The 22,227-nt window shown below is 44.3% G+C and overlaps 1 protein-coding gene across 1 annotated transcript in view; it reads left to right on the top strand.

Annotated features, from left to right (window-relative positions):
- The window catches only part of RETSAT (retinol saturase), a 73,104-nt gene that overhangs the window by 30,452 nt on the left and 20,425 nt on the right, over positions 1 to 22,227 (top strand). Inside the window, exons 5-6 of the mRNA XM_060786948.2 lie at positions 4,258 to 4,455; positions 10,089 to 10,208. Of these exons, the coding sequence (XP_060642931.2) occupies positions 4,258 to 4,455; positions 10,089 to 10,208 (318 nt within the window). The remainder of the gene's footprint in view (positions 1 to 4,257; positions 4,456 to 10,088; positions 10,209 to 22,227) is intronic.

Genomic DNA, 22,227 nt, shown 5'->3' with positions numbered 1-22,227 from the left:
CAGCATTCTGATTGGCCAGCCTGAAAGTTCCAAGATTCTGATTGGCTGCCGCTGTGGTGCTATTTGCATATGGTCTCTGATTGGCCAGCTTTACAGGAGCCCCTGGTGGAGAAAAGGGTTCATGACAGAAACAGAGACATGAGAGAAGGAAATTTGCATATGGTCTCTGATTGGCCAGCCTCAGTTCCAAGATTCCGAGATGACAAAGAGAGGAAAGGAAAAGGCCAGGGGCTGAGTCAGAAAATTACCAATACAGACCAAATTTGGCACACAGAGCCCCCATGACCCACTCGACATCCTACTGCTGTTTGGAGGAGGATGAACCATGGATGATGGGACTTGCAGTACCATCACTCACATTCTGAGACCGCTGTTAACCTCATCCAATGACTGATCAGGACCAAACTTGGCACATAGACCTCTCATGACCCACTTTATGTCCTGGTGTGGTTTGGCCGGGGATGGCCCATGCATTATGGGACTTGCAGTACCTTTGCTCAATCCTTGAAACCACTGCAACCCTCATCCAATAACCGATAAAGACCAAACTTGGCACACTGAGTCTCCATGACGCACTCTACATCCTGGTGCAGTTTGGAGGAGGATGCACCATGGACGATGGAACTTGCAATACCTGCACTCCCTTCCTAAGACAATTACAACTACCAACAATGGTTGATCAGGACCGCAATTTACACAGAGAGCCCGCATGACCCACTCTACATCCTGGTGTGGTTGGGAAGAATTTGTCAATGGATGATGGGACTTGCAGTCATTTCACTCACTTCCTGAGACCACTGAGACCCTCGCCAATGACTGATCAAGACCAAACTTGGCACAGAGAGTCCCCATGACCCACTCTACATCCTGGTGCACTTTTGAGGAGGACAGACCATGGATGATGGGACTTGAAGTACCTCCACTCCCTTCCCAAGACTGCTGCAACCCTTATCTAATGACCGATCAAGACCAAACTTGGCACACAGAGCCCCCATTACCCACTCTACATCCCGATGCTGTTTGGAGGAGAACAGATGATGAATGATGGGACTTCCAGTACCTTCACTCACTTCCTGGAACCACAGTAACACTTATACAACTACCAAGAAAGACCAAACTTGGCACAGAGAGCCCCCTTGGCCAACTCAGCATTCTGGTGAGGTTTGGGGGAGAACAGACTATGGAGGACAGGACTTGCAGTTCCTTAACTCACTTTCTGAGACCACTGTGACCCTCATCCAATGATTGATCAAGAACAAAACTTGGTGCACAGAGCCCCCACAACCCACTCTCCATTCTGGTGCAATTTGGAGGAGGATGGACCACAGATGATGGGACTCGCAGTACCTTCACTAACTTCCTGAGACCACTGCGAGCCATATAAATAACTGATAAAGACCAATCTTGATACACAATTCCTTTCTCAAATAACCTGGGCAGCGCCGGGTCCCCAAACTAGTATTTAATAATCTAGAGCTGATGTGGTCTATCCAATGTAGTTTTCTGAATCAGCATCTCAAATAACCCCAGGATCAGGCCTAAAAGCGAAGACACCCCCATTTCAAGGTGCCACATGGAACAGCTTCAGGGAGGGAGAAGAGAAGCAGCAGTCAGGGATCTTGTCGTCATGCCTTTAGTGGGTAGTCAGCCTCTCCTCTCCTGACATCCCTGTTGTCTCAGCACTATAAGAGGGTTCCACAAGACCGGTCACTCTTGTTGCAACGGTGTAGTAACGGTGAGGCTGCAGAACATATTTTAGTTCTCGGGACCACTGGTGGTCCATGGACCACAGGTTGGGAACCACTGAACGAGAAGAATCTTCTAGAGGCCAGGGCATTCCGAATTGTAGAAAGGAGTGTGGGCCCCAAAGTCATCCAGCAGTCTCCAACTGCTCACCCACAGAAAACCATATTTGATAATCTAGAGCTGATGTAGTAGTATTGATTTTTTGTGGGTAGTCAGCCTCTCCCTCTCGACATCCCCATTGCCTCAGCACTATAAGAGGGTCTCGCGAGATCAGTCAAGTGTGGGCCCCAAAGTCATTTTTAAAGAACAAAAAGTAGAGGAGTGATGTGGCTGAAATCTAGATCTTTGCTGCTTTATATCCACTCAAGATTTGAAGACACAAAAAAAAACTGAGTGGGAAAAGAAATATTAAATGTGGAGATGCAGGAAGCAATTGAGGAGGTTCCCAGAGGCACTAAGGCACAGATGATCATCAAGTTGATGGCTCTTGCGGTAGGCAATGTGGAAAATATATCTGCCAGTGATAGCAGAATTCCCACATTTCTTTTGTCCTCCTTCTTGGACCATCCAATTAAATTAATTGTAATATGCCATTTGACTTAAATTCCTTGTGTTTGTTAAGTAGAAAGTAGTGAAGCAGAGTGGAGGCGGAGAACGTCAACACAACTACTTTCAAATCATCATGAGTTTTGAAAGTGACCATACTCGAAAACAAGGAAGGGAAAGGATAGAAATGGCTGCTGCTTTCAGGGCAACTGTGCATTAAGGAGTATAGGAAAGAACTTTTGATTACATCAGTCAATTGGATAGTCAGTTTAGTCTCTTTTGCCCTTCCATACTTGGTGCCTTCCCAATGTTTCTAGCTATAACTCTCAGGGTTCCTGGCATTAGAATATAATACTAATATACAATATAATACTAATAAAAATAATACAATATTATAATTATATAGTTTATATTACACGTAATATTACTAATAATATTACAATATAATGGGTGTAGTACAATGTAGTGATGTTCTGTCGCGCGTTGGGCCTGTAAATAGTTGTCTTTAAAACAGGACGTGCAACCTTTGCCCAACGGGAAGCCCAAAGAGAAGTTCTCAGAGATTTCCACCACAAACAGTCTTTAGGTGGCTTGAGAAGTACAACAAAGTCTTTTATTAATGAACAATCAAACAGAAACTTCTCTTGTCTTCAGTAAAGTTAAGCAAATGATTCCAAGCTTTTAGGTAACTGGTGAATTCTTAAACTTGCCCACGAAGGACAGGCAACTATCTTCAATAACTTCTTCTTTAAAGGAAAACCCCCTTTTTAACTTCTCCCAGGCCGACTGTAAACTTAAACCTAGTGGGCACCACTACCGGGTTGAAGTGCGTCTCAAACCACCGAGTGGACCTACCAGCAAGGCCTGTAGTCTCTTCAGCTGGAGTTCTTTGATCTTTAGGGCTGTTTCCCTGGAAAGTCTTTGGAGACTCTTTTCCTTCTGTTTCTGTTGGAACTTCTGTAATCCTGGAAATTCTTAGGAGATTCTTAAAGCTGTTCTCCCCTGGGAATTCTAAAAGGTTGAAGCTTTTGTACAGGGGAAGCTTTACACACGTCCTGTACATTGGTTGACTTAGCTGAGACTAACTAAAAATGGCTCCCTTCCCTTCCCAATTGCCCTGAGCAAGGGGCAGGACCAAAACTTAATGATGATGGACAGGTGGCTTGCCCTATAACTACAACCAAAAGAAGCCACCTATCTGCAGAGTCCCTGAAACCTAGGATTGCAAACAAACATTTAATGTAAAGCAAACAAAATTGTAGATCCTGGTACAGCTGTACCAGAACAAGTAATATATAATACTTTTTTGGTCGTTTCAGGAGTGACTCCTGGTGTGAGAGAATTGGCCGTCTGCAAGGACGTTGCCCAGGGGACGCCTGGATGATTTGATGTTTTTATCATCCTTGTGGGAGGCTTCTCTCATGTCCCCACATGAGGAGCTGGAGCTGACAGAGGGAGCTCATCCGCCTCTACTGATATTGTACTATGCTAATAATTTAATATATTGTATGTATATATATCTTATAAGCCGCTCTGAGTCCCCTTTGGGGTAAGAAGGGCGGCATATAAATGTCATAAATAAATAAATAAATAAATAGATTCCTGGCAGGTGAGCATTGCTGGGATGTATATTCCAAAGGGTCACAACTGAAAAGGTTTCTCTTTGGGTGCTATCATCCAAATTTCAGGTGGGTTCTATATGCCACAGCAGAGCCTCAGAGCAAGCAGATGGAAAAAAATAACCCTTTAGTCCAGTTGGTGATAAAAAGAGCAATAGCTATGGTATAATTTCCACCCCATTAGTAAAGCTACACATGACTGATATGGAGTAAACTATCAGGAGAAAGATTTTTTTCTAGTACATTTTTGCTGTTTGTTGGGAGCCAAACGGTTCCTCTGCTAAACCCCACACATCATTGCATCTTCTTACTCAGACCCCTGCTCTTCTCTCTGCATGTGTCCTAGGAGTGATCCCTTCCAAGGCCAGCTTTTCATTACATGCAGTCCTTGTTGAGCACTTCTTCGGAGGTGGGTGGTATCCTCAAGGCGGCTCCAGTGAAATCGTATTTCAGTCCATCCCCATCATTGAGCGATCGGGAGGGACTGTCCTGACCAAGGCACCGGTACAAAGCATCTTGGTGGATCCTCAAGGAAAAGCATGTGGTGAGTTTTTTTCCCTGTGAAACCATGGGCTGCAGTATTTAAAATATTATCTGTGCATCAAGAAAAACATGTTCTCGATTCACCCTGTTTGGTGTTGGGCTATAGTCTATCATCTCTAACAACCAACAGGCAGTTTGGGCCAATTAACCTTTGTATTTCTAGATTTTACCTCCATCTTTATCTCTTCCAAACATCTCTTAAGACAGTGTTTCTCAACCTTCCTAATGTCAAAACCCCTTAATACAGTTCCTCATGTTGTGATGACCCCCAACGATAACATTATTTTTGTTGCTACTTCACAATTATAATTTTGCTACTGTTATGAATCATAATGTAAATATCTGATATGCAGGATGTATTTCATTCACTGGATGAAATTTGGCACAAATACCTGATACACCCAAATTTGAATACTAGTGGGGTTGGGGAAGGGGGTTGATTTTGTCCTTTGGGAGTGGTAGTTGCTGGGATTTATAGTTCACCTAAAATCAAAGAGCATTCTGAACCCCACCAATGATAGAATAATAATAATAATAATAATAGGAAAAACAACAGGAAAAACACAGCCGCTATCAAGACCTCAACATCGAACTGCAAAGGCTCTGGCATAAACCAGTACAGGTATTCCCTGTGGTCATTGGTGCACTGGGTGCCGTGCCAAAAGATCGCAACTGGCATTTGGAAACAATAAACATTGACAAAATCACGATCTGTCAACTGCAAAAGACCACCTTACTTGGATCTGCGCGCATCATTAAAAAATACGAGGGGTATTTTTAAAGTAAGGTCCGTTTTGTTGTAGACACTAGTAGTTCGCGCGCATACTGCAATGAGCGCGCGCGTCGTGTACCGGCATGCCTCAGGAACAACTGTGCTCAGTTTCCGCTCTGTAGCTAACCTGTATGGTTCTGTTCTGTGCTTTAGAAATGTTTAAGACAATCAACTCACCAACTGCATGTGGTTCGCTTAGTGATACGGTTTTTGTCAGCAAGGAACCTGCCTGCTGCAGAAATTCATCGGCGGGTGAGTTGATAGTCTTAAACATTTTTAAAGCACAGAACAGAACCATACAGGTTAGCTACAGAGCGGAAACTGAGCACAGTTGTTCCCAAGGCATGCCGGTACACGACGCACGCGCTCGTTGCGGTATGCGCACGAACTACTAATGTCTACAACAAAACGAACCTTACTTAAAAATATCTCTTGTACATCACACAGTCCTAGACACTTGGGAAGTGTTCGACTTGTGATTTTGTGATACGAAATCCAGCATATAGGTCTTGTTTGTGACATAGTGCGCTTTTGTGTCAATAATAATAATAATAATAATAATAATAATAACTTTATTTATAACCCACCACCATCTCCCCAAGGGGACTCGGGGCGGCTAATATGAGGCCAAGCCCAACAATTACAACAAAGCAAATATATAACATAGAATAATACATCAGTAAACAATAAAAATAGAATAGAATTGGGACAAACTTCCCACACAGAACCCTCTTGTGATCTTTGTTGACCTCTCTGGCATCCCCTTGCGACCCCCCAGGAGTCCCGAACCCCAGGTTGAGAAATGCTGTCTTAAGATATTAAATTAAAATAGAAACACTTGTTTTCTTGCATAAAAAGAAAAAAAAGTGTGAGTTCAGAGCACTTGCTTTCAGTTGTCTTTTGTGTCTCCAAATGTCTGCAAAAAAGTCAACACTGCTCCATCCTTAACCTTTACATGGATGAGCAAATGGAAAGGTACAACAGAAGGTTGTACCTTTCCATGGTCTAAGGAAATAAACAATCCTGCCAAAGTGCTTCCCACCTACATGAAACTCTCTTGAAGGTGTTTAAGAGGCTTATCTGCTTAAATCCTCTCTTTAATTACACTGAGCCTCTGTTGCTAATGGAAGCATTGTCTGTAATATTGATCACTGCATATTGCACCAGCTCCATCTGCAGAATGACCTGACATATGTGGTTGCAGATTACCGTCTTGATGTGTGAATTTTGCCTTATCTCTATAAAGCATACAATGTCCCTGTTGCGTCAACTCCATTGGCTGCCAGTCTGCCACTGAGCACAATTCAAAGTGCTAGCTTTAGCCTATAAAGCCTTAAACAGTTCTGGCCCAGTTTACCTATCTGAACGGATCCCCCCATGAACCATCTCGGAGTTTAAGATCGTCTGAGGAGGCTCTGCTCTCGGTCCCACCTCCTTCACAGGTGCGGATGGGGGGAGACAAGAGACAGAGCCTTCTCAATGGTGTCCCCTCAGCTGTGGAATTCCTTCCCAGGAATATTAAATTGGCATCTTTCGCAAGAGAGTGAAAATATGGCACTGTGATCAAGCCTTTAGAGAACTTGTAAAATAGACAGATAAAGAATTATGTACAAGGACTATTGGAACGGCCTGGATTACAATTACAGATAGCATGGTTTAACAGTAGTGATATTGGTTCAAATGTTTTCAACTTTTGATGAATTTTATAATTCTATTTTAAAATGTTCATTTAAATTGTACATTGTTTTAATGGCATCCAATAATTTCCTATGCAACCGTGAAGCCAACAGGAAATTGAAAGTCACCTGGGAAGGTCAAGAGCTTGAACATTGTTTCCATCCTAAATATCTCGGTGTCATCTTAGATTGAACGCTAGCATATGGGCAGGGGCGGCTCAACCATTACGCAAAGTAAGCCGTTGCGGAACACTTCATTTCAGCCAGGGGCGCCTCCTCCTCGCCCTTCTGCTGCTCCGTGGCTAAAAGGTCCCTTCCTCGCCAGGCTGGGCTCCCAAGCCTGGCGCCCAGCCTGAGGAGGAAGGAGGATGTAGCAACAGAGGTGCGGGGGGGAAGCGGCTGCCGCTGAGGCCCTCTTCGGCAGGAGCCTCCCCCTCGCCCCTCTGCTGCTCCATGGCTAAAAGGTCCCTTCCTGCCCGGGCTGAGCTCCCAAGCCTGGCGCCCAGCCTGGGGAAGAAGGAGCATGGAGCAGCAAAGGGGCGAGGGGGAAGCTGCTGCCGCTGAGGGCGAGGAGGAGGCTCCTGCCGAAGAGGGCCTCAGCGGCGGCAGCTTCCCCCTCGCCCCTTTGCTGCTCCGTGCTCCTTCTTCCCCAAGCTGGGCGCCAGGCTTGGGAGCCCAGCCTGGCGAGGAAGGGAATTTTTAGCCACAGAGCAGCAAAGGGCGAGGAGGAGGCTGCTGGCGAAGAGGGCCTCAGCAGAGGCAGCTTCCCCCTCGCCCTTCTGCTGCTCCGTGGCTAAAAGTTCCCTTCCTCCTCAGGCTCGGCTCCCAAACCTGGCACCCAGCCTGGGGTGGAAGGAGGACGGAGCATCAGAGGGGCGAGAGAGAAGCTGCCACGGCTGAGGCCCTCTTTGGCAGGAGCCTCCTCCCCGCCCCTCTGCTGCTCCGTGGCTAAAAGGGTCCCTTCCTCGCCAGGCTTGGCTCCCAAGCCTGGCGCCAAGCCTGGGGAGGAAGGAGCACGGAGGGTCAAGGGGGAAGCCGCCGCCACCAATGCCCTCTTTGGCAGCGGCCTCCTCCTTGCATAGATATATATGTATACACATATATATATACAGATATGTGTGTGTGTGTGTACATACATATACATACACAGGCCTGGGCCAATTTCGGCCCTCCTTCCAGGGTCATTTGGGAATTGTAGTTGCTGGGATTATAGTTAACTACGTTCAAAGAGCATTCTGAACTCCACCAATGATGGAATTGAACCAAATTTGGCACACAGGACTCCCATGGCCAACAGAAAATACTGAAAGGGTTTGGTGGGCATTGACCTTGAGTTTTGGAGTTGTAGTTCACCTACACCCAGAGAGCACTGTGGACTCAAACAATGAAGGATTTAGATCAAACTTGGCACAAATACTCCATGTGCCCAAATGTGAACACCTGTGAAGTTTGGGGAGAAATAGATCTTGACATTTGAGAGTTGTAGTTACTGGGATTTATAGTTCAGTTACAATCAAAGAACATTCTGAACCCCACTAACAATAGAATTGGGCCAAACTTCCCACATTGAATCCCCCATGACCAACAGAAAACACTGTTTTCCAGTGGTCTTTGGCGACCCTTCTGACACCTCCTCATGATCCCCCCAAAGGTCTCAACCCCCAGGTTGAGAAATGCTTCCTTATAGCCAACCAGACCAACTCCCTTCACCAGAGCAAGAAAACAATCAAAGCCCATTTGACAAAGAGCCATCCTGCCATAGATATAGATAGATCTATAGGATTCAAACACACACACACACACACACACACACGGAAGATATAATATCATAGATGTGAAAGGGATCCCTAAAGAAGGACAATGATATGTTTTATGTTCCAGAGTAGGCAAACCAGACAATCACTACATTAACACTGACAAAGAAACAACAAGAAATACTGTTTACCCACAAGCATCAAGAAATTACATAAGAAACCAACTTTCTCATTACTTTCTTTTCAAGATGATCAGACTGGATCATAGCAACGCGTGGCAGGGGGTGGCTAGCATATATATATATATATATATATATATATATATATGGCATGGACCAACTTCGGCCCTCCATGTGTTTTGGCCTTCAACTCCCACAATTCCAAACAACCAGTAGGAAGTCCAAGCACAAAGTAGCTGCATTCAATAACATCCTGCGGAAACTTACTGGCAGCACATGGGGTGCAGACCAAAAATTAGTAAGAACATCAGTCCTGGCCTTGTCTTACTCGATTGCCGAGTATGCCTGCCCTATTTGGCATAGGTCTTCCCATGCAAAGCAGGTGAACATAGCGTTGAATGAAACATGCAGAATAATCACAGGATGTCTTAAACCTACACCTGTTGATAAACTCTACAAGCTAGCTGGCATTGCCCCCGCCCCAATGTATGATGGGAAGTTGTTCCTAAATGTTCCTAAATGTGGGAGAAATAAGGTTAACACTGTGAAAGCCACCCACTACATGGCTACCAGCCTCCTCCCAGTAGACTCAAATCGAGGGAAAGCTTTATGAGAACTACCACTCCTCTTGGCGTCCCCCCAGCAACAGCAAGGGTGTCCCTCTGGGCAGCTAAACCAGGAAATCCTAATTGGATGGCCCCCCACGAGGGTCTCCCTCCAGGGGCAAACCAAGAATGAGCAACTTGGAAGTCCCTGAACAGACTCAGAAGTGGAGTGGGCAGAACAAAAGACAACCTGGCAAAAGACAACCTGGCAAAATGGCAAAATGGCACTACCTAAAAGAATCCCACACCTTGTGTGACTGTGGAGCAGAACAGACAACTCCACATCTGTATGCTTGTCCACTATGCCCTGCCTCATGTACAAAGGAAGAATTGTTGGAGGCTACAAACAATGCCATTGCTGTTGCCCGTTTTTGGTCAAATGATATTTAGCCGCCTGTGCTCCTTCTATTTTTATTGGTTTTATACTAATTTATGCAATGCTTTTGATACAATAAATAAATAAATAAATAAATAAATAAATAAATAAATAAATAATAGTTTCCTATATGTAAAGCTGCATTGAGTCCCCTCCGGGTTCAGAAAGGTGGAGTAGAAATGTCGTAGATAAATAAAGATTTTGAAGCAATCTAAATAATTATGTCATGTATTTTTGATACATTTAGGGCTTTTCTCTCTCTCTCTTTCCAGGTGTAAGTGTAAAGAAGGGTCAGGATATTGTGAACATCTATGCACCCGTGGTCATATCTGATGCTGGCATCTTTAACACCTATGAGAAGCTGTTGCCAAATGAATTAAAAGTTTTGCCAGGTAAAAAAACCCCTCAAAACTGTGTGTCTTTGCTAGGTACAAGTATGGAGGATTTGCAGGCATCACCTATGTGTATATGTGTGTGCTAACACATGCACATGCATGCATCCTCCCAAAAGTACTGCATAGTATAATCCAATTGACTTTCCTCTGAATTCAACTTAGGAAAAGTGCTCAGAGGCCATATTCTGATAGTAGGTGGAAGCAAATGCAAAAAATGGAATGCAAAGATACAGAATGGGGGACGTGGGGACGCACGGCTGAAGAGCAGTACATGGGCCAAAACTAACAAAATGAAGTTCAACAGTGACAAATGCAAGATGCTCCACTTTGGCAGGAAAAACGAAATGCAAAGATACAGAATGGGGGACAATGCCTGGCTCGAGAGCAGTACGTGTGAAAAAGATCTTGGAGTCCTCGTGGACAACAAGTTAAACATGAGCCAACAATGTGATGTGGCGGCAAAAAAAGCCAATGGGATTTTGGCCTGCATCAATAGGAGCATAGTGTCTAGATCTAGGGAAGTCATGCTACCCCTCTATTCTGCCTTAGTTAGACCACACCTGGAATATTATGTCCAATTCTGGGCACCACAATTGAAGGGAGATATTGACAAGCTGGAGTGTGTCCAGAAGAGGGCGACTAAAATGATCAAGGGTCTGGAGAACAAGTCTTACGAAGAGCGGCTTAAGGAGCTGGGCATGTTTAGCCCGAAGAAGAGAAGGCTGAGAGGGGATATGATAGCCATGTATAAATATGTGAGAGGAAGCCACAGGGAGGAGGGAGCAAACTTGTTTTCTGCCATGGAGACTAGGATGCGGAACAATGGCTTCAAACTACAAGAAGGGAGATTCCATCTGAACATTAGGAAGAAGTTCCTGATTGTGAGAGTGGTTCAGCAGTGGAACTCTCTGCCATGGAGTGTGGTAGAGGCTCCTTTTTTGGAAGCTTTTAAACAGAGGCTGGATGGCCATCTGTCAGGGGTGCTTTGAATGCAATTTTCATGTTTCTTGGCAGGGGGTTGGACTGGATGGCCCATAAGATCTCTTCCAACTCTATGATTCTATTCTGTGAAATCCAATAAAAATACAAGCATATTTTAGCTGAAAGCTATTACAGGTAGTACTAAGAGAATGGCTTCTCGGTCTCTAGCAGTGAGGGGACACTGAGGAACCACAATAGGATGTTGCAATGGGAAAGTCCAAAGCAGTAGTTCTCAACCTGTGGATCCCCAGGTGTTTTGGCCTACAACTCCCAGAAATCCCAGTCAGTTTACCAGCTGTTAGGATTTTTGGGAGTTGAAAGCCAAAACATCTGAGGATCCACAGGTTGAGTACCACTGGTTCAGAGGAACCAGTGGTACCTCTGGACCAAAGATTCCATCAGATTTGACCCAAGGTTAAGGCACATCCTCCCTGTCTAAAGCAATAAAAAACTTTTGTGTCAGTCTTCTGAAGTTTGTTTGTCTTCTGCAATTTGGCAAAGACGGAATAAAGTGACTGGTGTTTAGGGGAATTTTTACAGAAAACAGCCTCTCCCCAACTGGGTGATATTTTTTTCTTTTTTAGGAATACACTCATAGAAGGAAAATTATTAAATCAGAGCTTTCCAAAGTGTGTGTTGGGACACACTAGTGTGTCACCTGTAGTCCCTAGGAGTATTGTGTGAATAATGCTATGCACACACAAACAAAAATGGATGCTGTCCAAGTGTAGGTATTGTTATAACTTATAGAATGTACATCAGTGGTTCTCACCCTGGGGGTCGGGACCCCTGGGGGGGTCGCGAGAGGGTGTCAGAGGGGTCGCCAAAGACCATCACTGACAGTATTTTCTGTTGGTCATGGGAGTTCTGTGTTGGAAGTTTGGCCTAATTCTATCATTGGTGGCTTCAGAATGCTCTTTGGTTGTAGGTGAACTATAAATCCCAGCAACTACAACTCCCAAATGTCAAGGTCTATTTTTCCTGAACTTCACCAGTGTTCACATTTGGACATATTGAATATTCGTGCCAAGTTTGGTGCAAATCCATCATTGTTTGAGTCCACAGTGCTCTCTGGATATAGGCGAACTACAACTCCAAAACTCAAGGTCAATGCCCACCAAATCCTTCCAGTATTTTCCATTGGTCATGGGAGTTCTGTGTGCCACGTTTGGTCCAATTCCATCATTGGTAGAGTTCAGAATGTTCTTTGAATATAGGTGAACTATAAACCCCAGCAACTACAACTCCCAAATGACAAAATCAATCCTCCCATCCCAACCCCACCAGTATTCAAATTTGGGCATATTGAGTATTTGTGCCATATTTGGTCCAGTGAATGAGAATACATCCTGCATATCAGATATTTACATAATGATTCATAACAGTAGCAAAATTGCAATTATGAAGTAGCAATGAAAATAATGTAATGGTTGGGGGTCACCACAACATGAGAGGTCGCGGCATTAGGAACGTTGAGAACCCCAGATGTACATGGTTTGTTGAGTGAGTTGCAGTAATTGTCACAAAAATGGATATGTTTCTAATTAAGAAAATCTACTGACACACAGAAACCCCAAGACTAACAAAAAATACTGTGTTTTCCGATGGTCTTTGGCGACCCCTCTAACACCCCTTTATGACCTCTGCAGGGGTCCCGACCCCCAGGGTGAGAAATGGTGCCTTAAGGCCATTCAGTCCAACTCCCTTCACCAGGACAAGAAAACATAACCAAAGCCCTCCTGACAAAGAACCATTCAGCCATAGATATAGATAGATAGATATGATTCACACACACACACACACATAATATATATAACAGATATAGTACCATAGATTTGAAAGAAGGACAATTATATGCTGCATGTTCCAGAGTAGGCAAACCAGACAATCTCTACGTCAATACTGACAAAGAAACAAAAAAAAAATACTGTTTACCCACAAGCATAAAGAAATTACTATTCTATCATTGATGGGGTTTAGAATGCTCTTTGATTTTAGGTGAACTATAAATCCCAGCAACGACAACTCCCAAATGTCAAGGTATATTTTCCCCAAACTCCATCAGTGTTCACATTTGTGCATATTGAGTATCAGTGCCAAGTTTGGTTCAGATCCATCATTGTTTGAGTCCACAGTGCTCTCTGGATATAAGTGAACTACAACTCCAAAAACTCAAGGTCAATACCCAGCAAACCCTTCTACTGTTTTCTGTTGGCCTTGGAAGTCCTGTGTGCCAAGTTTGATTCAATTCCATCATTGGTGGTATTCGGAATTATCTTTGATTGTAGGTGAACTATACATCCCAGCAACTACAAATTCAAATGGCACGGTATATTTCCCCCAGACTCCATCAGTGTTCACATTTGGGCATATTGAGTATCAGTGCCAAGTTTGGTCCAGATCCATCATTGTTTGAGTCCACAGTGCTCTCTGAGTGTAGGCAAACTATAACTCCAAAAACTCAAGGTCGATACCCACCAAACCCTTCTACTGTTTTCTGTTGGCCTTGGAAGTCCTGTGTGCCAAGTTTGGTTCAATTCCATCATTAGTGAAGTTCTGAATGCTCTTTGATTAGAAACAGGGGAGGCTCGTCCATTATGCGAAGTAAGCGGTCGCAGAACACGTTTTTTTGCCAGGGGCGCAGAGGCGCCTCTGTAAATGCCCCTCGACCGCCACTTGAGAAGCGTCCCCTCGGCTCACAACAGCCCTAGCAGTCCGGGGGGAGCCTCGGCTTTCTTGCCTCGCTGCCGGGCCATCCTCTTCCCAAAGGGGCCGGGCCCTTGAGCCTCGCCTCGCCTCGCCCCTCTCGTTCCTGCTCCACCCGGCCACCGGGTGCACGAGCAGAGCTGGCGCTCAATCATTCTCCGCGTTCGATTGCTTCCCCATGACCAGCTCCCTTTCCCGATCCCCCGGCGCTCCACCCGCCTCCTCTCCTCTCCCCAATCTGCGGGTGGGCCAAGGGGCGGAGCCGCCACGCCTGGCCTGCTTCGGGTCCAGAGGCGTGTCTGAAGACCCCAGCGTGCGCACCAAAAGTCGCCTCTTCTCCTGACTTTCTCTTCAGCCATTGGGACCAAGAGAGAGAGAGAGAGAGAGAGAGCCCCTCCGGCTGGAGGTATCTCCCACCTCTGCTCCCTCCTTTGTTTTTGCGCCTAACTTCAGGAAAGGTGGGCATCTCCACCTCTGTCTCTCTCTCTCTCTCTCTCTCTTGGTCCCAATGGCTGAGGAGAAAGTCAGGAGAAGAGGTGACTTTTGGTGCACACGCCGGGGTCTTCAGGCACGCCTCCGGACCCAAAGTGGGCCAGGCAAGGGAGCAAATGCGGCAAGTGTAGTTACTGAGATGTATAGTTCACCTACAATCAAAGAGCATTCTGAACTCCACCAATGATGGAATTGAACCAAATATGGCACACAGAACTCCCACGACAAACAGAAAATATATATCAATGATTGGTTGGGGGGGGGGGGGGCGCCAAAATACTGTTTGCTTACCCTTGAAAATTACCTAGGGCCGCCTCTGATTAGAAACCAACCCTTTATTTTCCAAATCACCAGACTGGGCCACAGCAATGTGTGGCAGGGGACAGCTAGTTATAAATATAGTCTCCCAGAAGCATGATCTATCTCTTCCCCCCACCTCTCTCACACACACACAGAGTTGTCTAACATGAAGCAAAAAGATTGTGTCACAAATCCTTCAAGTCACATCTTTATGTCCAGGTCAGCTGGGGATATTATGCTGCCTTAGACTAAGCAGGAAATGCCCCCTTCCAATGAAGGTACATTGCATCCTAGGTCAGGTTATTTTGGCACTAGAGGCAGAAAATCTCACAAGTGCTCCTTTGATTTTCCATCTGTAAAATTATCACCAACACCAATTAAATAACTAAAGTGTGCAGCTGGAGGCATGTGCCTCATTCTCCTTAATTGCAAAGCTGGCCATCTTTCCATGCTCCGGTCATATTATATTGCCCTCTTGGTCTTCCTATACGCTGCAGTCAAACGGAAGGCCATGCCACTGTCTCCTAATCCCACTTGATATTTCCCTTCCTTACACACCCAGGGTTCACATTAGCCTTCTTAGCTGCGAGATTGTCATAAGAACTTCTCGGACAATCTGCTATGACACAAGTTCCTTTTCTGTGTCACTGCATTATCTATAGAGGCCCTCGTGCCCTATATACTTCTAGCCTGAATTCTTTTCTCCAAAGTCTTAAGAGCTTGAGAATACTAAAACGCCTGTGCAACTAGCTTAAGTCTGTGTAAGTCTGCAGGAATCCAGATTGCGCTCCAGAGCTGACTCGGTCTTAACCAATTGCTTGGCTATTTCTGTGTATAACTCTTTCTTGTCCAAATATGAACGTTTTAAATGCAATGCTGCTTTTTCCTAACACTGAGAAGAGAGTGGCTTTCCCATCCAAGCACAATGCTGTCCACCTTTTCCAAGGGGGTTGGATGCATCCATCGGTTCTGAGATTGCTCCTATAATTTAGATTTTTGTTTATTTACCTATTTTTGAAAAGTGCTTGCAAACTTCATCTGGTCCAAAGAGCTGCAACCAGATTATGAACTGGGGTTGACTCCAGGAAGCACGAAATGCCCTTCTTGCAACAATCCCACCAGCTGCTGGATTGTTTCCAAGCACAACTCAAAGTGCTGCTCATCTTCTACAACAGTGTTTCTCAACCTGGGGGTCGGGACCCCTGAGGGGGTCGCGAGGGGGTGTCACCAAAGACCATAAGAAAACACAGTATTTTCTGATGCTCACGGGGATTCCATGTGGGAAGTTTGAGCCAATTCTATTGTTGGTAGAGTTCAGAATGTTCTTTGATTGTAATGAACTATAAATCCCAGCAACTACAACTCCCAAACGTCAAGATCTATTTTCCCCATACTCCACCAGTGTTCAAATTTGGGCATATTGAGTATTTGTGCCAAGTTTGGTCCAGATCCACCATTGCAATAGTCCACGGTGCTCTCTGGATATAGGTGAACTACAACTCCCAAACTCAAGGTCAATGCCCATCAAATCCTTCCAGTGTTTTCCGTTGGTCATGGGAGCCAAGTTTGGTTCAAATCCATCGCTGGTGGAGTTCAGAATGCTCTTTGATTATAAGTGAACTATAAATCCCAGCAACTACAACTCCCAAATTACAAAATCAGTCCTTCCACAACCCCACTAGCATTCACATTTGGGTGTATTGGGTATTTGTGCCCAGTTTGGTCCAGTGAATGAAAATACATGCTGCATATCAGATATTTACATTATGATTTATAACAGTAGTAAAATGTCTGTTATGAAGTAGCAGCGAAAACAATGTTATGGTTGGGGGTCACCACAACATGAGGGACTGGATTATGGGGTCAAGGGATTAGGAAGGTTGAGAACCACTGTTCTACAAAGCCTTCCATGATTCAGGACCAAGTTACCTGATGTCTGTATCTTATTGTGAACAGCTTTGGGAGAATAGCAGCATACAAATGAAATTTAATATCTCCTTCCATACATCTACCTATGTCTGAAATGGTCTGGATAGACCCTTCTCTCTGATCAGTGTTTCTCAACCTTCCTAATGCTGCGACCCCTTAATACGGTTCCTCATGTTGTGGTGACCCCCAACCATCAAATTAATTTCATTGCTACTTCATAACTGTAATTTAGCTACTGTTATGAATCGTCATGTAAATATCTGATGTGCAGGATGTATTTTCATTCAGTGGACCAAGTTTGGGACAAATACCTGATATGCCCAATTTGAATATTGGTGGGTTTGGGTGGATCGATTTTGCCATTTGGGAGTTGTAGTTGCTGGGATTTATAGTTCACCTACAGTCAAAGAGCATTCTGAACTCCACCAATGATGGCATTGAACCAAACTTGGCACATAGAATTCCCATGACCGATAGAAAATACTGGAAGGATTTGGTGGGCATTGACCTTGAGTTTTGGACTTGTAGTTCACCTACATCCAAAGAGCACTCTGAACTCAAACAATGATGGATCTGGACCAAATTTGGCATGAATACTCAATATGCCCAACCGTGAACACTGGTGGATTTTGCGGGAAATAGATCTTGGCATTTGGGAGTTGTAGTTGCTGGGATTTATAGTTCACCTACAATCAAAGAGCATTCTGAACTCCACCAGTGATGGAATTGAACCGAACTTGGCAAACAAAACTTCCATGACCAATAGAAAATACTGGAAGGGTTTGGTGGCCATTGACCTTGAGGTTTTGGAGTTGTAGATCCCCTACATCCAGAGAGCACTGTGGACTCAAACAATGATGGATGTGGACCAAATTTGGCATGAATATTCAATATGCCCAACTGTGAACACTGGTGGATTTGGGGGGAAATAGACCTTGACATTTGGGAGTTGTATTTGCTGGGATTTATGGTACACCTACAGTACAGGCATGCCGGCCATATGACCTTGGAGGTGTCTACGAACAACCCTGGCTCTTCATCATAAAAATGGAGATGAGCACCACACCCCAGAGTCAAACACGACTGGACTTAATGTCAGGGGAAAACCTTTACCTTTACCTACAGTGAAAGAGCATTCTAAACCCCATCAACGAAAGAATTTGGCCAAACTTCCCACACACAACCCCCATGACTTGAATGGACTCGCTGGCACGAGCCTCCCTCCAGTCTCCCATGCTCTCCCTCACCTGCACATGCGCATCACACTGCCATATGTCAAGCACATCTGCTCTCCCTTCCTTGGAGTCTCAGATACAGCCCTCCCCTTGGTTGAGAGGCTGGGCAATCACAGCAGATGAGAGTTTTTGGTGGGAGGATTCCCTACTGTTTCCAAAAAAGAAGAGAACGACAGGCGGAGAGATCTTCAGCCTTCTCTGCCAAAGAGGTTCCTAAGACCACCAGAAATATGTGTTTTCTGGTGGTCTTTGGGGACCTCTCTGAACCCCCCAGAGGTCTCGACCCCCAGCTTGAGAAACATCATTCTTTTCCATTGGTCATCCTGTCTGGAGTTGATAGAAGTTGAAAAGAACTAGAGTAGTGGTTCTCAACCTTCTTAATGCTGCAACCCCTTAATACAGTTCCTCATGTTGTGATGACCTCCAATCATAACATTAGTTTTGTTGCTACTTCACAACTATAATTTTGCTATTGTTATGAATCATAATGTAAATACCATATCTGATATGCAGGACATATTTTCAATCACTGGATGAAATTTGGCACAACTACATGATATGCCCAAATTTGAATACCAGTGGGGTTGGGGGGATTGATTTTATTATTTGTGAATTGTAGTTGTTGGGATTTATAGTTCACCAACAATCAAAGAGCATTCTGAACGCCACCATTGATGGAATTGAATCAAACTTGGCACACAGAACTCCCATGACCAGCAGAAAATACTGGAAGGGTTTGGTGGGTATTGACCGTGAGTTTTGGACTTGTAGTTCACCTACATACAGAGAGCAGTGTGGACTCAAACAATGATGGATCTGGACCAAACTTGGCACTGATACTCAATATGCCCAAATGTGAACACTGGTGGAATTTGGGGAAAATATACCTTGACATTTGGAATTTGTAGTTACTGGGATGTATAGTTCACCTACAATCTGAACCCCACTAATAATATAATTGGGCCAAACTTCCCAAACAGAACCCCCATGACCAACAGAAAATATTGTATTTTCTTATGGTCCTTGGCGACCCCTCTGATACTCTCTTGCACCCACCCCCCCAGGGGTCTCGACCCCCAGATTGAGAAACACTAGACTAGATGGTACCAAATTGGGGAAAGTTGGCACATTGGAACAGGAGATGATTGGAAAGAATGGTTCAGCCTCTGTTTGTTTTAAAGACGCCATAATTCTCAATCCAAAAGTTATCGTTCCTTGAAACACGAGGATAGCGCAACATGAGAGAGCTTGTTTTTCTCTCCTCTCGCAGCGGGATGTTTACGATGAGCCGAGGTGAAAAGTTGAAACAAGATGATAGAAGCCTGAATGAACCCATCCGAGTTCATAACCTTAGATGTGCCAACTTTTTATTGTTTAAATAGAGATTATAGGAAAACCTGACCTCGTTTGGCACCTTGATTCTGTGATTAACTTTTTACAGGAGATTAGGGTGCCACTCACGCAAAACCATTTATCCTTGGCTAACTTCCCTTTTCAGTTGGCTACCGTAACTGTCACTCTTCTGCGGGTCAAAATGATTGCGAATAAGTTTGAACGGAGGTACGCGACAACACATTCTGGTGAATCTCTTCTCCAAGGCTTTTTCTCCACCAGCCTTATTCATGCAAATACCTCTTTTATGACATATGGGCAGGGGTGATTGATGGATGTTTAGTACTACTTGCTGTGATATATTTTGGTCACATCCTCGGGGCTGCTGCTGTTGCCTTCCTGGCCTGTTACCTCCGCAGTATAGCCCTGTTAATAAAGGCTTTTGCTCTGGGGTCAGAACAAGGTGTCCAGCCATGCTATCAGTGGTGAAGGGGGTTGATCAGGCTACTACCTCATCCCTGACCTTATGGCTAGATACCTCTCTCTGACCTCAGAGCAAATGAGGATGGAGTGGAAAGATCAACCAGGGCAAAAAGGCAAAGGATGGCTGCCCATCAGAGGCTGGTTTTCTTCTCACTGGCCAGGAGGCAGGGAGGGTGTGTGTTGATAAACTGCTTTTCCTGAAGAGGAAGAAGGGATTCCCCTCTTCCTCCCTTTTTTTGGCCTTTATTCTCATCCCTTTTTCTTTCTTTCTCTGTCCCCCACACTCTGCCCCCAGTCATGCACTTGGCTTGCCCAGATTACAGAATTCTTAAATGGAAATGGCTCTAACACCTAGAATCTCCCGGCCACCGTTGAAACCTGGGGTTCCAAGCTCAGCGATGAGTCCAGGATCACTCCCAAGCTGCGAACCTTCACCTTCAAGGGGAGTGTAACCCCGTCGAGCACAGAATCATAGAATCAAAGAGTTGGAAGAGATCTCATGGGCCATCCAGTCCAACCCCATTCTGCCAAGAAGCAGGAAAATTGCATTCAAAGCACCCCCGACAGATGGCCATCCAGCTTCTGTTTAAAAGCTTCCAAAGAAGGAGCCTCTACCACACTTCAGGGTAGAGAGTTCCACTGCTGAACGGCTCTCACAGCCAGAAAGTTCTTCCTAATGTTCAGATGAAATCTCCTTTCATGTAGTTTGAAGCCATTGTTCTGCATCCTAGTCTCCAGGGCAGCAGAAAATAAGTTTGTTCCCTCCTCCCTATGCCTTCCTCTCACATATTTATACATGACTATCATGTCTCTTCTCAGCCTTCTCTTCTTTAGGCTAAACATGTCCAGCTCTTTACATCTCATCTGGACTACTGCTATACTCTCTATGCATTTGAAGATAGTTCGCAAGCTAGAACTGGTTTAGAGTTCGGCAGCCAGGTTACTGACTAGAATGCCGTACAGGGTGCAGACAATTCCCATGTTACGGCAGCTCCATTGGCTGCCGGTCTGCTTCTGAGCCAAATACAAAGTGCTGGTTATTACCTATAAAGTCCAAAAATGTTTCAGGCCCAGACTATTTGAAAAACCTCATCTCTGTATACAAGCCAGCACAAGCACTGTGGTCTGTGAAGGAGGCCCTACTCTCAGTCCCACCCCTGTCACAAATGTGTTTAGTTGGAACAAGAGAGGAACTTCTCCGTGATTGCTCCCTGCCTCTGGAACTCCCTCCCAAAAGAAAAAGAACTAAAATGGTCTCCTCTCTCCTCTCCTTTAAAAAGCTTTATAAAACTTATTTATTTAAAATTTAGCTTACTAACAGGAGGAGGACTAGTACATCTCCATATATATCCGCGCCTCGATACTGGTCACCTACCTTCACCTGTTGGATGCTGTAAACCATCTCAGCTTTTGATACCTTTTCAATCTAACTTTTAAGAGTTTATCATGTGATGTGTTATGTTTATTTAAGTTTACTTTTCAGTTAGTTTTCAATTAGTTTTATAATTTTATATTGAGATTGTTTTATCCACTGTTTTGATTTGTTATTTGTTTGTTTGTTTTTTGGCATTGAATGTTTGCCACTTTGTTAAAGTATTATTATTATTATTATTATTATTATTATTATTGACACAAAAACACAGTATGTCAGAGCAAATGAGATCTATATGCTGGATTTGTTTGTTGTTGTTGTTGTTGTTGTTATTATTATTATTATTATTATTATTATTATTATTGAAAAGAAGCAGGGGAGTGGAGGGATGATTTATTGTTGCCACCAATTTGAAAGGAACCAGTATTCAGGAGATTTTTTAAAGGAACCAGTATTCAGGAGATTTTAAAAAGAACTGGCCGATTTGCAATGGAGGTTGCCGATTAGGAACCAAATTTACCATCAAGTTGGAAGGGAGGCTGTTCAATTGCACCTCCTCCTTTATTAAGAAAGTAATAACTTAGTAGTAATTACACTGTATATACTGTAGCGTGACTGGAGAGAAGAATGTAGATTTATTTGGTTACTTTTCCCTGCGTTTCTGCCACCACGTGAGGTAAGTTATAATATTGTGAGAAATGGCACTTTGGACACAGAATAGACGGAGCTGAGGCAATCTTCAAATAAAAGTTAACAATTTTATTAAGTACACAGCGTGTGGTTGCAAGACATAACTTTTCCTTGTTGCACTTGGAATAATACTTGTAACTTTAACAGTTCATTCTTTCAAGTAACACAGGATCTTTCTGACGTAGAGCACTTGTTTCAGACAAAGTTTCAATACAGGGATGTTTCCCTTATTTGATCCTCCCTAAATCAAATACTAAGTAAACTATTCTTTAGCCTCTCCTTAGACTAAAAGAATACCAGCTATGTTTCACCATTCGGCTGCACTAGCCTGAGAAACTTCCAATAGCCTAACCCAGCTTTTCAAAGCCTCAAAGCTTTGCTTCACAAGTCACTCCACCACCTTTCCTTTCCTTCTCTCCCAACTCCTAACTCCTCACTCCTCTGAACCTAACTCCTGACTCCCCTGAACCTAAACCCGGACTGCTCACTCCTCTAA

The sequence above is a fragment of the Anolis sagrei genome, chromosome 7, assembly GCF_037176765.1.
Source record: "Anolis sagrei isolate rAnoSag1 chromosome 7, rAnoSag1.mat, whole genome shotgun sequence".
NCBI lineage: Eukaryota > Metazoa > Chordata > Lepidosauria > Squamata > Dactyloidae > Anolis > Anolis sagrei.
Note: the sequence above shows the minus strand (reverse complement) of the source record. Positions and strands in the feature narration are given on the sequence as shown.